The following is a 13,693-nucleotide window of genomic DNA, read 5'->3' on the forward strand; positions in this document are numbered from 1 at the left end:
TTTTGGGTCTCCTTCTTTAGCATCATGTCAGCGATTCTGAAGATTGAGCTATACATATTTATTAGGTTTTTTTCCCCCATTTCGCAACAAATAACAATGATGCAAAAAGGGTACAGACAGAACTCAAGTTATTGCCAGTGTAAATACAAGCAAAACAGTAAAGAACAGATTCGGAACTTCGGAAGATGTCAGTTGAGGAACCAGAACATCTAACTTAAATCTAACAAGATACCACAGTGAGGAGGGCAGCACGGTGGCGCAGTGGGTTAGCATTGCTGTCTCATGGCGCCGAGGTCCCAGGTTCGATCCCGGCTCTGGGTCACTGTCCGTGTGGAGTTTGCACATTCTCCGTGGGTTTCGCCTCCACAATACAAAAAAAGATGTGCAAGCTAGGTGGATTGACCACGCTAAACGGACCCTTAATTGGAAAAAAAATGAATTGGGTACTCTAAATTTATTTGAAAAAAGATACCACAGTGAGTGGGTAAAAGAGGGCAAGATCATACTCATACAGAAGGATAACATGACAGGTTGCACACCCGAAGTATAGCGATCTATAATAATAATAATCTTTATTGTCACAAGTAGGCTTACATTAACACTGCAACAAAGTTACTGTGAAAAGCCCCTAGTCGCCACATTCCAGCGCCTGTTCGGGTACACAGGGGGAAAATTCAGAATGTCCAAACTACCTAACAGCACATCTTTCGGGACTTGTGGGAGGAAGCCGGAGCACCCAGAGAAAACCCACGCAGACGCAGGGAGGACGTGCAGACTCTGAATAGACAGTGATCCAAGTCGGGAATTGAACCTGGGATCCAAGAGCTGTGAAGCAACAGTGCTAATTACTGTGCTACCGTGCCACCCATTTAGACTAACAACTTAAGATGAATTAAGTTGAAATAAGATGAATTCACTCATGGAATGTCCAGCAAAAGCAAGTCCGCCAAAGTGGTGCCTATTAATTTAAGATAGGGGTCCCATACTGTATAGAACAGATGTCAAAAGTTCAATGGGGATGCATTCCATAAAGCCTATGGCAGTTTTGGATAGAAGGACATGTGTCACTAATCCAGGGGCATAGTCATATAAGTAGCAACGGTCAGAATATTATATAGCCTTATTTAATTAGAATCCGTGATTCTCCCGTCTGGGACGCGTACACGCGCAGGCGTGCGCACACACATACACGCGCGCACACACACACACACACACACACACACATCACGCGCGCGCGCGCACACATCACACGCCTGGTAACTGGAGCTTAGAAAACTTAGGGCAAGGTTTCTTTTTGTTCCAAGTAAATGGACTAACCATTCCATTAATTTCTAGCTGACAAAATAATCAGCTTTTGCAAAGGATATAACAATCTGGGCAATACGTTCATTTTAATTGGGAGCAATTCTCCCAAGCCATGAAATTGGGACCGCTGACCACCAAGCAAGATCCCATCTCCTCGCCACAATCAATTGGGGAATATTGGCCCCACACAACTGTCTGAAGAAATGAGTAATGGCGACGTCACGATATTTAAATCCCATGGGGCCATTTAATGGGGAAATTAGCAAGGATTTAGACCCCAGTCCCCCCACTGGCCTGGCCTCAGACTTAGCAAAAAATATATATATTTTTTAAAATTTACAATACCCAATTCATTTTTTCCCAATTAAGGAGCAATTTAGCGTGTTCAATCCACCTACCCGGCACATCTTTTTGGGTTGTGGGGGCGAAACACACGCAAACAGGGGAGAATGTGCAAACTTCACAGGACAGTGACCCAGAGCCGGGATTGAACCTGGGACCTCAGCGCCGTGAGGCAGCAATGCTAACCATTGCGCCACAGTGCTACCCTCAGACTTATCAAAATTAATCTTGTAACCAGAAACGGCACTAAAACTATTCACCAATCCAATAATGGCAGGGACCAAGACACCAGAATTCAACACGAATGAAAAAAAAGAAAATTGGGTACTCTAAATTTATTTTTAAAAAGAATTCAACATGAACAGCAGCACAGCATCCTCATTAAGCATGATCTTGTGTTACTTCATCCCACTCAATGGCCAGTGTAAGCAACAAGAGGGACAGAAGGCAGCCCGACCAATCCCCCTCTGAAGCCCAATGTTTTACAACCTTAAACTGATTGTGAGCACTGCTGCTATGGGTCTATGATTCAATAATTGAATTCACTTCACATAATCCTCCCCAACCCAAAACCTCACAATGTATAAACCAGTCATTTCCACTCAACTCGGTTAAAAGCTTTCTCTGCATCTAAAGAAATAATTAGCCCATCAAGTGTACGCTTCTGAAAACCCTACATCACATTCAACTGCCTTCTAATGTTATTACTCAAAAATCTTCCCCTAATAATCCCAGTCTAGTCCTCTCGCATGCTTGTTGGAAGGATGTCCTCCAACCTTTTGGCCAGAACCTTAGATAGCAGTTTCAAGTCAACATTTAGAAGAGCTATTGGCCTATAGGAGGCACACTCCTCCGGGTTCTTGCCCACCTTCAAAATCAAAGAAATATTAGCCTCACGTAGAGTCAGTGGCGATATCCTCGACTCAAGAGTGACAATACATACCCACCCAAGGGTCGAACAGCAAATTCTTAAACTCCCTATAAATCTCACACCCAAAGCCACTCGGTCCAGTGCTTTACCTGGCTGAAGCTCCTCCTGAGAAAGAGCATTGGCTTTCCAAGGCCCCCGGGAGGTTCAAGGAAGAAAAGAAATGCTTCATACCTGCCAATTCATCACCAGATACCCGCCAACTCATCACCAGATTGCCCAGACTTGTATAATCCTGCATAGAATTCCTTAAAAGCCTCACTTATCTCCACTGTCTTCATACTCCTTGCTCTCCCCTTTTGAGAGAGCTGACTGGTGGTGATTTAACCCAGCATTATTACCACTGCTGAATTTCCCAGCGCAACATCTGATCAGTAATTTAACTGGACCAACCATATAAATGCTGTGGCTACAAAAGTAGACCAGTGGCTGAGTATTTTGCAACAAGTAACTCACCTCCTGACTCCCCAACACCAGTTTACCATCTAAAAGATACAAGTCAGGAAATTGATGGAATGTTCCCCACTTTCCTGGATGAGCACAGCTCCAACAACACAAGCAGTTTGAGACCAACCAGGACAAAACATCTCACTTGATTGGCACCTCATTCATCACCTTAAACATTCACTTCATCCATCAATGGTCTTCAGTGGCAGCAGTGCACCATCTACAAGATAAAATGCAGCAACTTGCCAAGGCTCCTTTGACAGCACCTTCCAAACCCACAAGCTCTATCGCCTAGGGCAACAGGCACACACTCATCCTGACTTGGAATTTTTTTTTTTTTTTTTTTTTTCAAATATATCGTCATTCTTTCACTGTTGCTGTGTCAAAATTCTTGACTGTCCATGACATCAAGGCAGCTGTGATCCAAATGTCCAACTCAAGAGGCCAAACCTTCCACAGGTTAGAGTCACTCCCGCACAAAGAAAAATGATTGTGGTCGTTGGAGGTCAAACATGTCAGTTCCAGGACATTGCTGCAGAGATCCTTAAGGTAGCTCCCTAGGCCCAACCATCTTCAGCTGCTTCATCAATGACCTTCCCTGCATCATATGATCAAAAGTGGGAATATACACTGATAATTGCACCATATGCAGTACCATTCACAAGTCCTCATATATTGAAGCAGTACATGTCCATATGTAGGGAGACTCGGACAACATTCAGACTTGGGACGACAAGTGGCAAGTAACGTTTACAACACACATGTGCCAGGCAATGACCATCTCCAACAATAGAGAATCGAACCATCACCCCTTGACATTCAATGGTGTTACTATTGCTGAATCCTCCACCATTACCATCCTGAGGGTTACCACTGACCAGAAACTGATGGGATAAGGTAGACGATACTGTGGCTACACAAGATCAAAAGCTGGGAACTCTGCAACAATTAACTTAATACTTGACTGCCCAAAGCCAGTTCACTATTACCAAGGCATAAGTCAAGAGTACGATGTACGGAATCTGCTTGTTCTCCCCGTGTCTGCGTGGGTTTCTTCCGGGTGCCCCGGTTTCCTCCCACATGTCCTGAAAGACATGCTATTGGGTAATCTGGACATTCTGAATTCTCCCTCTGTGTACCCGGACAGGCGCTGGAATGTGATAACTGGGGGCTTTTCACAGTAACTTCACTGCAGCGTTAATGGAAGCCTACTTGTGACAATAAAGATTATGACCTTCACTTGCCTGGATGAGTGCAGCTCCAGCAAGACTCAAGAAGCTCAACATATAAAGGACCCGGCAGTCCCGACAATCAGCACCCATTCTTCAGGTTGCACATTCACCCCCTCCAGTACTGGCACATAGTGACAACATTGAGTATAGTCTACAGGCTGCACTGCAGCAACTTGACAAGGCTCCTTCAACATCACCTTCCAAAACCATGACCTCTATCACCTAGAAGGGCACACTAACACCTTCCAAGTTCTCCTCCAAGCCACGCAGCATCCGGATTTGGAATTATAGCACCATTTCCACTGTTACTGGGTGAAAAATATCGAATTCGCCCCCTAACAGCTTTGAGGGTGTAGCTACACGAGATTGACTTTAGCAATTTAAGGTGGCAACTTACCATCATCTTCTCTCAGACAATTCTCTCGGGCAATAAAGTCCTGGCCTTGCCAGTGATCGTCAAATTTCAGAAAAATCAAACAAATAAAAAAAGTCCGCGAGCTAATCTAAGAGCAAGACAGCAAAAGTGCAAAAATTAACCACAGCATATTTGGGCTACAGAAGTTTTTTATTTTAACGAATCAAGGTTGCCACATTGAAACTTTATCTACTGACCCTTGCTAAAAAGTGGAAGCGAGTACAGGACTGGACACGGCTATGTGAGTCTCCATTCAACGGGGAACTAGATCCCAGCAGAAGGCAGGGCCTTCAAGCGAAGAGAAAACAAAAGAAACAAAAATCCTGGGAGGAAAAACTAATCTTACCATGTAACCGGGGCAGCTGCCTCTTCTCCTAACCCCATGGGAATGCGACTCTGCAGATAGTGAAGCTGGCCAAAGTACTTCCTCAATGTACTGCATCCTTCAAAGTCTCTTGTAACAATCACAGCACTCTGCAATAGAATATCATTGGTCCAATTACCACCGGACAATTTTTTTTTGAAAAACATTTATGGAGGCATTTCTATATATACATCAAACACAACCATACATAAAAAAGAAAAGCAAGCAAACAGGAACACAAATAATCAAAACAAATAAATGCCTAACACCCCACCGTCCCGTCTCCCGAACCTCATTTTAACCCCCCCACCCCCCCCAGCGCCATCTCCAGGCAAACCTCTCCACAGACCCTCTCAAAGCGAACTTCATCTTCTCCAGCCTGAGGAACTCCACCAGGTTGCTCACCCAAACCTCCGGTTTCAGTGGCCGCGAGTCCCACCATTCCAATAAGATCAGTCTCCGGGCTACCAGGAAGGCAACGGCCAAGACATCGGCCTCTCTCGCCCCCGGACTCCTGGGTCTTTTGAGACCCCAAAGATCACCACTTCTGAACTCGGGACCACCTTCACCCTCAAGGCTTCCAACATAACGTCAGCAAATCCCTGCCAGAATCCCCCAAGCTTTGGACAGGCCCAAAACATTTGGACACGATTCGTGGGCCCATCCGCACACAGCTATCCTCCACCCGTTCAAAAAACCTGCTCATCCTAGCCACACTCATGTGTGCCCTACAAACCAATTTAAACTGAATAAGGCTAAGCCTAGCACACAAAGAAGATGCATTCACCCTCCTCAAAGTCTCCTCCCACAGCTCAGCCTCCACCTCCCTCTCTAACTCTTCCTCCCACCTATGCTCCACTACCCCAATCGGGGCTCCCAACCAGTCCATCAACTCCTAATAAATTTCCAAAAGTTTACCCAAATTTTATTTAGAACATAGAACATTTCAGCGCAGTACAGGCCCTTCGGCCCTCGATGTTGCGCCGATCTGTGAAACCACTCTAAAGCCCATCTACACTATTCCCTTATCGTCCATATGTGAATGCCCTTCGTGTTGGCGAGTCCACTACTGTTGCCGGCAGTGCATTCCATGTCCCTACTACTCTCTGAGTAAAGAACCTACCTCTGACATCTGTCGTATATCTATCTCCCCTCAATTTAAAGCTATGTCCCCTCGTGCTAGACATCACCATCCGAGGAAAAAGGCTCTCACTGTCCACCCTATCCAATCCTCTGATCATCTTGTATGCCTCAATTAAGTCACCTCTTAACCTTCTTCTCTCTAAAGAAAACAGCCTCAAGTCCCTCAACCTTTCCTCACAAGATCTTCCCTCCATACCAGGCAACATTCTGGTAAATCTCCTCTGCACCCTTTCCAATGCTTCCACATCCTTCCTATAATGCGGCGACCAGAATTGCACGCAAAACTCCAAATGAGGCTGCACCAGAGTTTTGTACAGCTGCAACATGACCTCATGGCTCCGAAACACAATCCCTCTACCAATGAAAGCTAACACACCGTACGCCTTCTCAACAACCCTCTCAACCTGAGTGGCAACTTTCAGGGATCTATGTACATGGACACAGAGACCTCTCTGCTCATCCACACTGCCAAGAATCTTACCATTAGCCCAGTATTCTGTCTTCCTGTTATTCCTTCCAAAATGAATCACCTCACACCTTTCTGCATTAAACTCCATTTGCCACTTCTCAGCCCAGCGCTGCAGCTTATCTATGTCCCTCTGTAACTTGTAACATCCTTCCGCACTGTCCACAACTCCACCGACTAAAGTGTCATCTGCAAATTTACTCACCCATCCTTCTTCGCCCTCCTCCAGGTCATTTATAAAAATGACACAGCAGTGGCCCCAAAACAGATCCTTGTGGTACACCACTAGTAACTGGTCTCCAGTCTGAACATTTCCCATCAACCACCACCCTTTGTCTTCTTCCAGCTAGCCAATTTCTGATCCTAACTGCTAAATCACCCTGAATCCCATGCCTCCGTATTTTCTGCAGTAGCTTACCGTGGGGAACCTTATCAAATGCTTTACTGAAATCCATATACACCACATCAACTGCCTTACCCTCATCCACCTGTTTGGTCACCTTCTCAAAGAACTCAGTAAGGTTTGTGAGGCACGACCTACCCTTCACAAAACAGTGTTGACTATCCCTAATCAAATTATTCCTTTCCAGATGATTATACATCCTATCTCTTATAAACCTTTCCAAGATTTTGCCCACAACAGAAGTAAAGCTCACTGGTCTATAGTTACCGGGGTTGTCTCTACTCCCCTTCTTGAACAAGGGGACAACATTTGCTATCCTCCAGTCTTCTGGCACTATTCCTGTCGACAAAGATGACTTAAAGATCAAAGCCAAAGGCCCAGCAATCTCTTCCCTAGCTTCTCGGAGAATCCTAGGATAAATTCCATCCGGCCCAGGGGACTTATCTATTTCCACACTTTCCAGAATTGCTAACACCTCCTCCTTATGATATATTTTATTTGTCACGTACCGAAGTACAGTGAAAAGTACTTTTCTTTCATCTACCCCTGTTTTTGACACCACCTTGTCCTGCAGACCCTGGGACGGCAGGTAGGAAAAGGTCGGCACCTGGTTCCTGACAAAATCCTTCACCTGTAAATACCGGAACTCATTCCCGGCGTGCAACTCAAATTCCTCCACCAACCCCTCCAAGTTCAAAAAGCTGCCTCCCACGAATAGATCCCCAAATCTCTCAAGCCCTGCCCATTGCCACCCTGAAACCCCCAGTCCAGGCCCCCCTCCTCCTCGGAGCAAACGTATGATTCCTACAGATCGGTGCCCAAACTGAGGCCCCCTCCAGCCTCAGGTGCTGCTGCCACTGTCTCCACACCCTCAGGATCGCCTTGTACCTGGCCGGCGAGAGCGGTAGAGGCGCCGTCAACCAAGAGTCCTTACAAGAGGCTGCCTCCATCCACTCCCATACCGACCACTCCCCCACACCCACTTCCTGACCATGCCTATATTCGCCACCCAGTAATAATTCATCAAGTTTCTCTCGACCCCACTCAAGCAGCACTTTCTTAACTCGCGGGGCTTTACCCGCCCAAACAAACCCCGATATCAATGCATTCACCCGTCTAAAAAACGCCTTTGGGATGGAGATCGGGAGATCCTGGAACAGAAATAAGAACCTTGGGAGAACCGTCATCTGAACCAATTGCACCGACCCGCCACCGACAACGGGATCACATCCCACCTCCTAAAATCCCTCTTCATCTGTTCCACCAACCGAGCCAGATTCAGCTTATGCAGCTGCTCCCACCCCCGCGCCACCTGAATGCCCAAATATCGAAAACTCGCCCCCACTACTCGAAAAGGGAACTCCCCCAACCTCCTCTCCTGTCCCCTCGCTTGGATCGGATAAACCTCGCTCTACCCCATATTCAATTTGTACCCCGGGAACTGACCAAATTCTTCCAATATGTCCATAATCCCCCCAATAACTTCCAAAATATTTGATATATAGAGCAGTAAATCATCCCCGTACACAGAGACCCGATGCTCCACCCCCCCCCCCTCAAATTTCTTAACGCTCGCAACGTCATTGCCTTGGCAATAGAGCCATTGGCAAAGAGCAATGGGAGAGTGAGCATCGCTGCCCTGATGCAACTGGAAATACTCCAAACTCACCCGGTTTGTTTGCACACTCACTGTCGGCGTCCTGTACATTTTTTAAAGAGACAGATTTGTCACCTGTACAGCACATCTTGCTTTACCCTAGCTTCTCTTTCTTTGTTGTATCTTGTACCATGGTACCTCATCTAACATTCTCAATCTCGGTGGTTGGGGGGGGGGGGGGGGGGGGGGGGGGGGTACTTTAATTATAATTTGAGGTGTTCAAGTTAATGAAGAGACAACTGATACTGAACTTTTCCCTCTGATCTAACAAGATTAGCTCATTAAATCTCAACTGGATTTGAAAACCATTAGAAGTTTTAAAAAATGAAGCTAAACTCAATTTAATTCTAAACTAGAATTTACAGTGCAGAAGGAGGCCATTCGGCCCATCGAGTCTGCACCAGCCCTTGGAAAGAGCACCCCACTTAAGCCCCACACCTCCACTCGATCCCCAGTCTAACCTTTTTTGGACACTAAGGGCAATTTAGCATGGCCAATCCACCTAACCTGCACATCTTTGAACTGTGGGAAGAAACCGGAGCACCCAGAGGAAACCCATGCAGACATGGGGAGGATGTGCAGACTCCGAACAGACAGTGACCCAAGCCGGGAATCGAACCTGGGACCCTGGTGCTGTGAAGCAACTGTGCTACTGTGCTGCCCTGTATTGTTTCTTTTCTAAGGACATACATGGTGAATTTTACTGCATTCCTTACGAACAATGCAACCCAGCCCCTTTGCTCATCTGCCTGTCCTTTCGATAGTACACATATCCTTGATATTTAGAACACATGCCCTGCAGAAGGAGTTCATGGAGTTAGGCCATAAGCCAAAAAGCAGGACCTCTAGGGTTGTAGTCTCAGGATTACTCCCTGTGCTACGTGCCAGTGAGGCGAGAAATAGAAGATAGTGCAGCTAAATACGTGGATAAACAGCTGGTGTAGGAAGAGAGGGTTTCAGATTTATGGGGCAGGTGTGACCTGTACAAGGAGGACGGGTTGCATCTAAACTGGAGGGGGCACCATATCCTGGCTGGGAGGTTTGCTAGAGTCACTCGGGAGGATTTAAACTAGTATGGCATGGGGGTGGGAACCAGAGCGTTAGCTTAAGTTAATAACTGATGGGGAAGTAGAGAACAAAATAACAAGAACACCACCACTCTCAGGCAGAGCAAAAAAGGTGACAAGTATGAGAAGGGAGGTGGTCAATGCAGGTCTCCGGGTGTTGTACCTAAATCCACGCAGTATACGGAACAAGGCAAATGAGCTTGTTGCGCACATTGAAATTGGCTAGTACGATGTGGTGGGCATCACAGATGTGACTGCAAGGGGATCAGGGCTGCGTTCTAAATATCAAGGACATGTGTATTATCGAAAGGACAGGCAGATGGGCAAAGGGGCTGGGTTGCATTGTTCGTAAGGAATGAAGTTAAATCGATAGCAAGGAGCGATATAGGATCAGAAGGCGTAGAATCTCTGTGGGTAGAGTTGAGGAATCGCAATGGTAAAAAGACCCTGACGGGAGTTATGTACAGGCCCCCTAGCAGTAGTCAGGGTGTGGGGCAGCAAATAAATCGGGAACAGTGACCACAATATGATAGCATTTACGCTGCAATTTGCAAGGGAGAAGCTGCACTCAGATGTAACGGTATTACAATTAAATAAAGGTAACGCCAAAGACATGAGGGAGAAGCTGGCCAGAGTTGATTGGAAAGGCAGCCTAGCACGGAAGGCAGTGGAACTGCAATGGCAGGATTTTTTTTGGGGGGGGGGGGTTATTCGGGGGGCACAACAAAAATTTAAATGAAAATCGCCTATTGTCACAAGTAGGCTTCAAATGAAGTTACTGTGAAAAGCCCCTAGTCGCCACATTCCGGCGCCTGTTCGGGGAGGCTGGTATGGGAATTGAACCATGCTGCTGGCCTGCCTTAAAAGCCAGCTATTTAGCCCCATGCTAAACCAGCCCTTTTTAATTCATCCTGAGGAGGAAACATGCTAAGGGGAGGACAAGGCATCCATGGCTGACGAGGGAAGTCAAAGACAGCATAAAAGCAAAAGAAAAAGCATACAAAGTTGCAGGATTAGTGGGAAGCCAGAGGTTTGGGAAGCCTTTAAATGCGAGAAGAGGACAACTAAAAAAGTAATAAGGGGGGAGAAGATGAAATAGGAGTGTAAGCCAGCTGGTAATATAAAAGAAGATAGGAAGAGTTTTTTCAATATATAAAAGGTAAGAGGCAAAAATAGACATTGGACCACTGGAAATTGAGGCTGGTGAAGTAATAATAGGAAACAAAGAAATGGCAGAGGAACTGAATAGTTACTTTGCATCAGTCTTCACGGTGGAAGACACCAGTGGGATGCCAGGCTCCAGGAGAATCAGAGGGCGCAGGTGAGTGTAGTGGCCATCAGTAAGGAGAAGGTTCTGGGGGAAACAAAAGTTTTGAAGGTGGATAAATCAGCTGGACCGAATGGACTACACCCCAGGGTTCTAAAAGAGATAGCTGAGGAGATTGTGGAGGCATTGGTGGTGATCTTTCAGGAATCACTGGAGGCAGGAATGGTCCCAGAGGACTGGAAAGGGGCTAATGTAACACCACTGAGGGAGGCAGAAGATGGGAAATTATAGGCCGGTCAGCCTGACTTCGGACATTGGTAAGATTTTAGAGTCCATTATTAAAGAATAGATTGCAGATTATGTGGAAGTGCATGATAAAATAGGATTGAGTCAACACGGCTTCGTCAAGGGGAGGTCATGTCTGACAAATCTGTTAAGAGTTCTTTAAGAGGTAACAAGGAAGTTAAGACAAAGGAGAGCCAGTGGACATGATTTATTTAGATTTCCAGAAGACCTTTGATAAGGGGCCGCATAGGCGACTGTTCGATAAGTTAAGAGACCATGGTATTAAGGATAAGATCCTGGCATGGATAGAAGATTGGCTGACTGGCAGAAGGCAGAGATAACGGGGTCTTTTTCAGGATGGCAGTCGGTGACTAGTGGCGTGCCTCAGGGGTCGGTGCTGGGACCACAACTTTTCACAATACACATTAACGATCTGGAAGAAATTACTGTTGCTACGTTTGCAGATGATACAAGATATGTAGAGGGACTGGCAGTATTGAGGAAGCAGGGGGCTGCAGAAGGTCTTGGACAGGCTAGTAGTGGGCAAAGTGGTAGATGGAATACAATGTGGAAAAGTGTGAGGTTATGCACTTTTGGAAGGAGGAATGGAGGCATAGGCTATTTTCTAAATGGGGAAATGCTTAGGAAATCAGCAGCACAAAAGGACTTGGGAATCTTTGTTCAAGATTCTCTTAAGGTTAACATGCAGGTTCAGTCGGCAGTTAGGAAGGCAAATGCAATGCTAGCATTCATGTCGAGAGGGCTAAAATACAAGAGCAGGGATGTACGTCCGAGGCTGTATAAGGCTCTGGTCAGACCCCATTTGGAGTATCGGGAGTAGTTTTGGGCCCCGCATCTAAGGAAGGATGTGCTGGCCTTGGAAAGGGTCCAGAGGAGGTTCACAAGATTGATCCCTGGAATGTCGTATGGGGAACAGTTGAGGACTCTGGGTTTGTACTCGTTGGGAGTTTAGAAGGATATGGGGGGATCTTATTGAAACTTACGGGATACTGCAAGGCCTGGATAGAGTGCACGTGGAGAGGATGTTTCCACTTGTAGGAAAAACTAGAACCAGAGGACCAAATCTCAGACTAAGGGATGATCCTTTCAAACAGAGAGATGGAGGAATTCCTTCACCCAGAATGTGGTGAATCTGTGGCACTCTTTGCCGCAGTAGGCTGTGGAGGCAAAATCATGGAGTGTCTTTAAGACAGAGATAGATAGATTCTTGATTAATAAGGGGTTCAGGGGTTATGGGGAGAAGGCAGTAGAATGGGGATAAGAAAAACATCAGTCATGATTGAATGGCGGAGCAGATTCGATGGGCCAAGTGCCCTAATGCTGCTCCTATGTTTTATGATGAAGGCCCCTCCCCGGAAGTCCTCATGCAAGGGCTGCATGGGAATTGTCCTGAAAGTTCAAACCTCTGGCAGGCAATTAGCCTGCACCTGAAATCATCCAATACTCCAATTTAAATTGAAGACTTTGGATGCTTCTGACTGTCTTGACAGAATAGTTACCCAGGAAAGGTTACAAAAATTAAAACCATTTCTAACTCCTGGGTATGTATAGTACTGACCCCCATGACACCCGTCGACTACCCTCCCCCAGCCCCTGACGACCCTCCCAAATCCCTCACTGAGCACTTGACCCCATCCCCCACTCAGCACCCATCACATCCTCCACAGTGCCATAAAAACAGGTCTACTTCCTTTCCCTCCCGGCTCTGTTGCACTCGACTGAAGGTTTCGGGAACCTGCTGCACTGCACTCTTATCATTAAGCCTGAGTCAGAAGGTCACACGTGAAAGGTGCAGTTGTCTTCCAGTTTAAGTAAATAGGAGCGGAGTGGCAATCCAATTTTTATTTCTGCTCCTCGGATGTTCTGGCCCATTAATTATTTTGATTGATAGGCAAATTGAACCAGTCAAACCTATCACCTCAAGATAAGAAAATAAATGAGAAGCAACGTTTTGTGCAGTTTTTGAAATGAAAATAGAATGCCTCAAGTGGCTCTATTGAATACAGCATTCAAAGTGATACTGGATAATTTAGAAATAGAGACGGGAGAAAGAAAAATAGGATTATTGGTGAAGAAAACATACAAAGACAAAGCATGTGCAAATTATTCCGCAGATTTCCTAAATTTGGTGCAATCAAGAAATGTTGAATGGCCTATATCTTGTTAAAATATCTTGAGTTTCAGCTTCCCTAGCTTGAGGGCGCTGGAGAAGTTTGGGTTGGCAACAGGGAACGACTTCAGTTATCTACAGGTGTGGGACTTTCTGCGCAGGCAGGTATCATCCTTCCCTCTCCTGCCACTAAGGGGGATCCAGGACAGGGTTGTGTCTAGGGGATGGGTGGGGAGCGTCT

At 46.2% G+C, this 13,693-nt stretch overlaps 1 protein-coding gene across 1 annotated transcript in view; it reads right to left on the reverse strand.

The window, feature by feature from the left end:
• ptpn23a (protein tyrosine phosphatase, non-receptor type 23, a) overlaps nt 1–13,693 on the reverse strand; it is a 135,305-nt gene that overhangs the window by 103,872 nt on the left and 17,740 nt on the right. Inside the window, exon 3 of the mRNA XM_072468199.1 lies at nt 5,016–5,143. Within this exon, the coding sequence (XP_072324300.1) occupies nt 5,016–5,143 (128 nt within the window). The remainder of the gene's footprint in view (nt 1–5,015; nt 5,144–13,693) is intronic.

This window comes from Scyliorhinus torazame, chromosome 11 (genome assembly GCF_047496885.1).
Source record: "Scyliorhinus torazame isolate Kashiwa2021f chromosome 11, sScyTor2.1, whole genome shotgun sequence".
Lineage (NCBI taxonomy): Eukaryota > Metazoa > Chordata > Chondrichthyes > Carcharhiniformes > Scyliorhinidae > Scyliorhinus > Scyliorhinus torazame.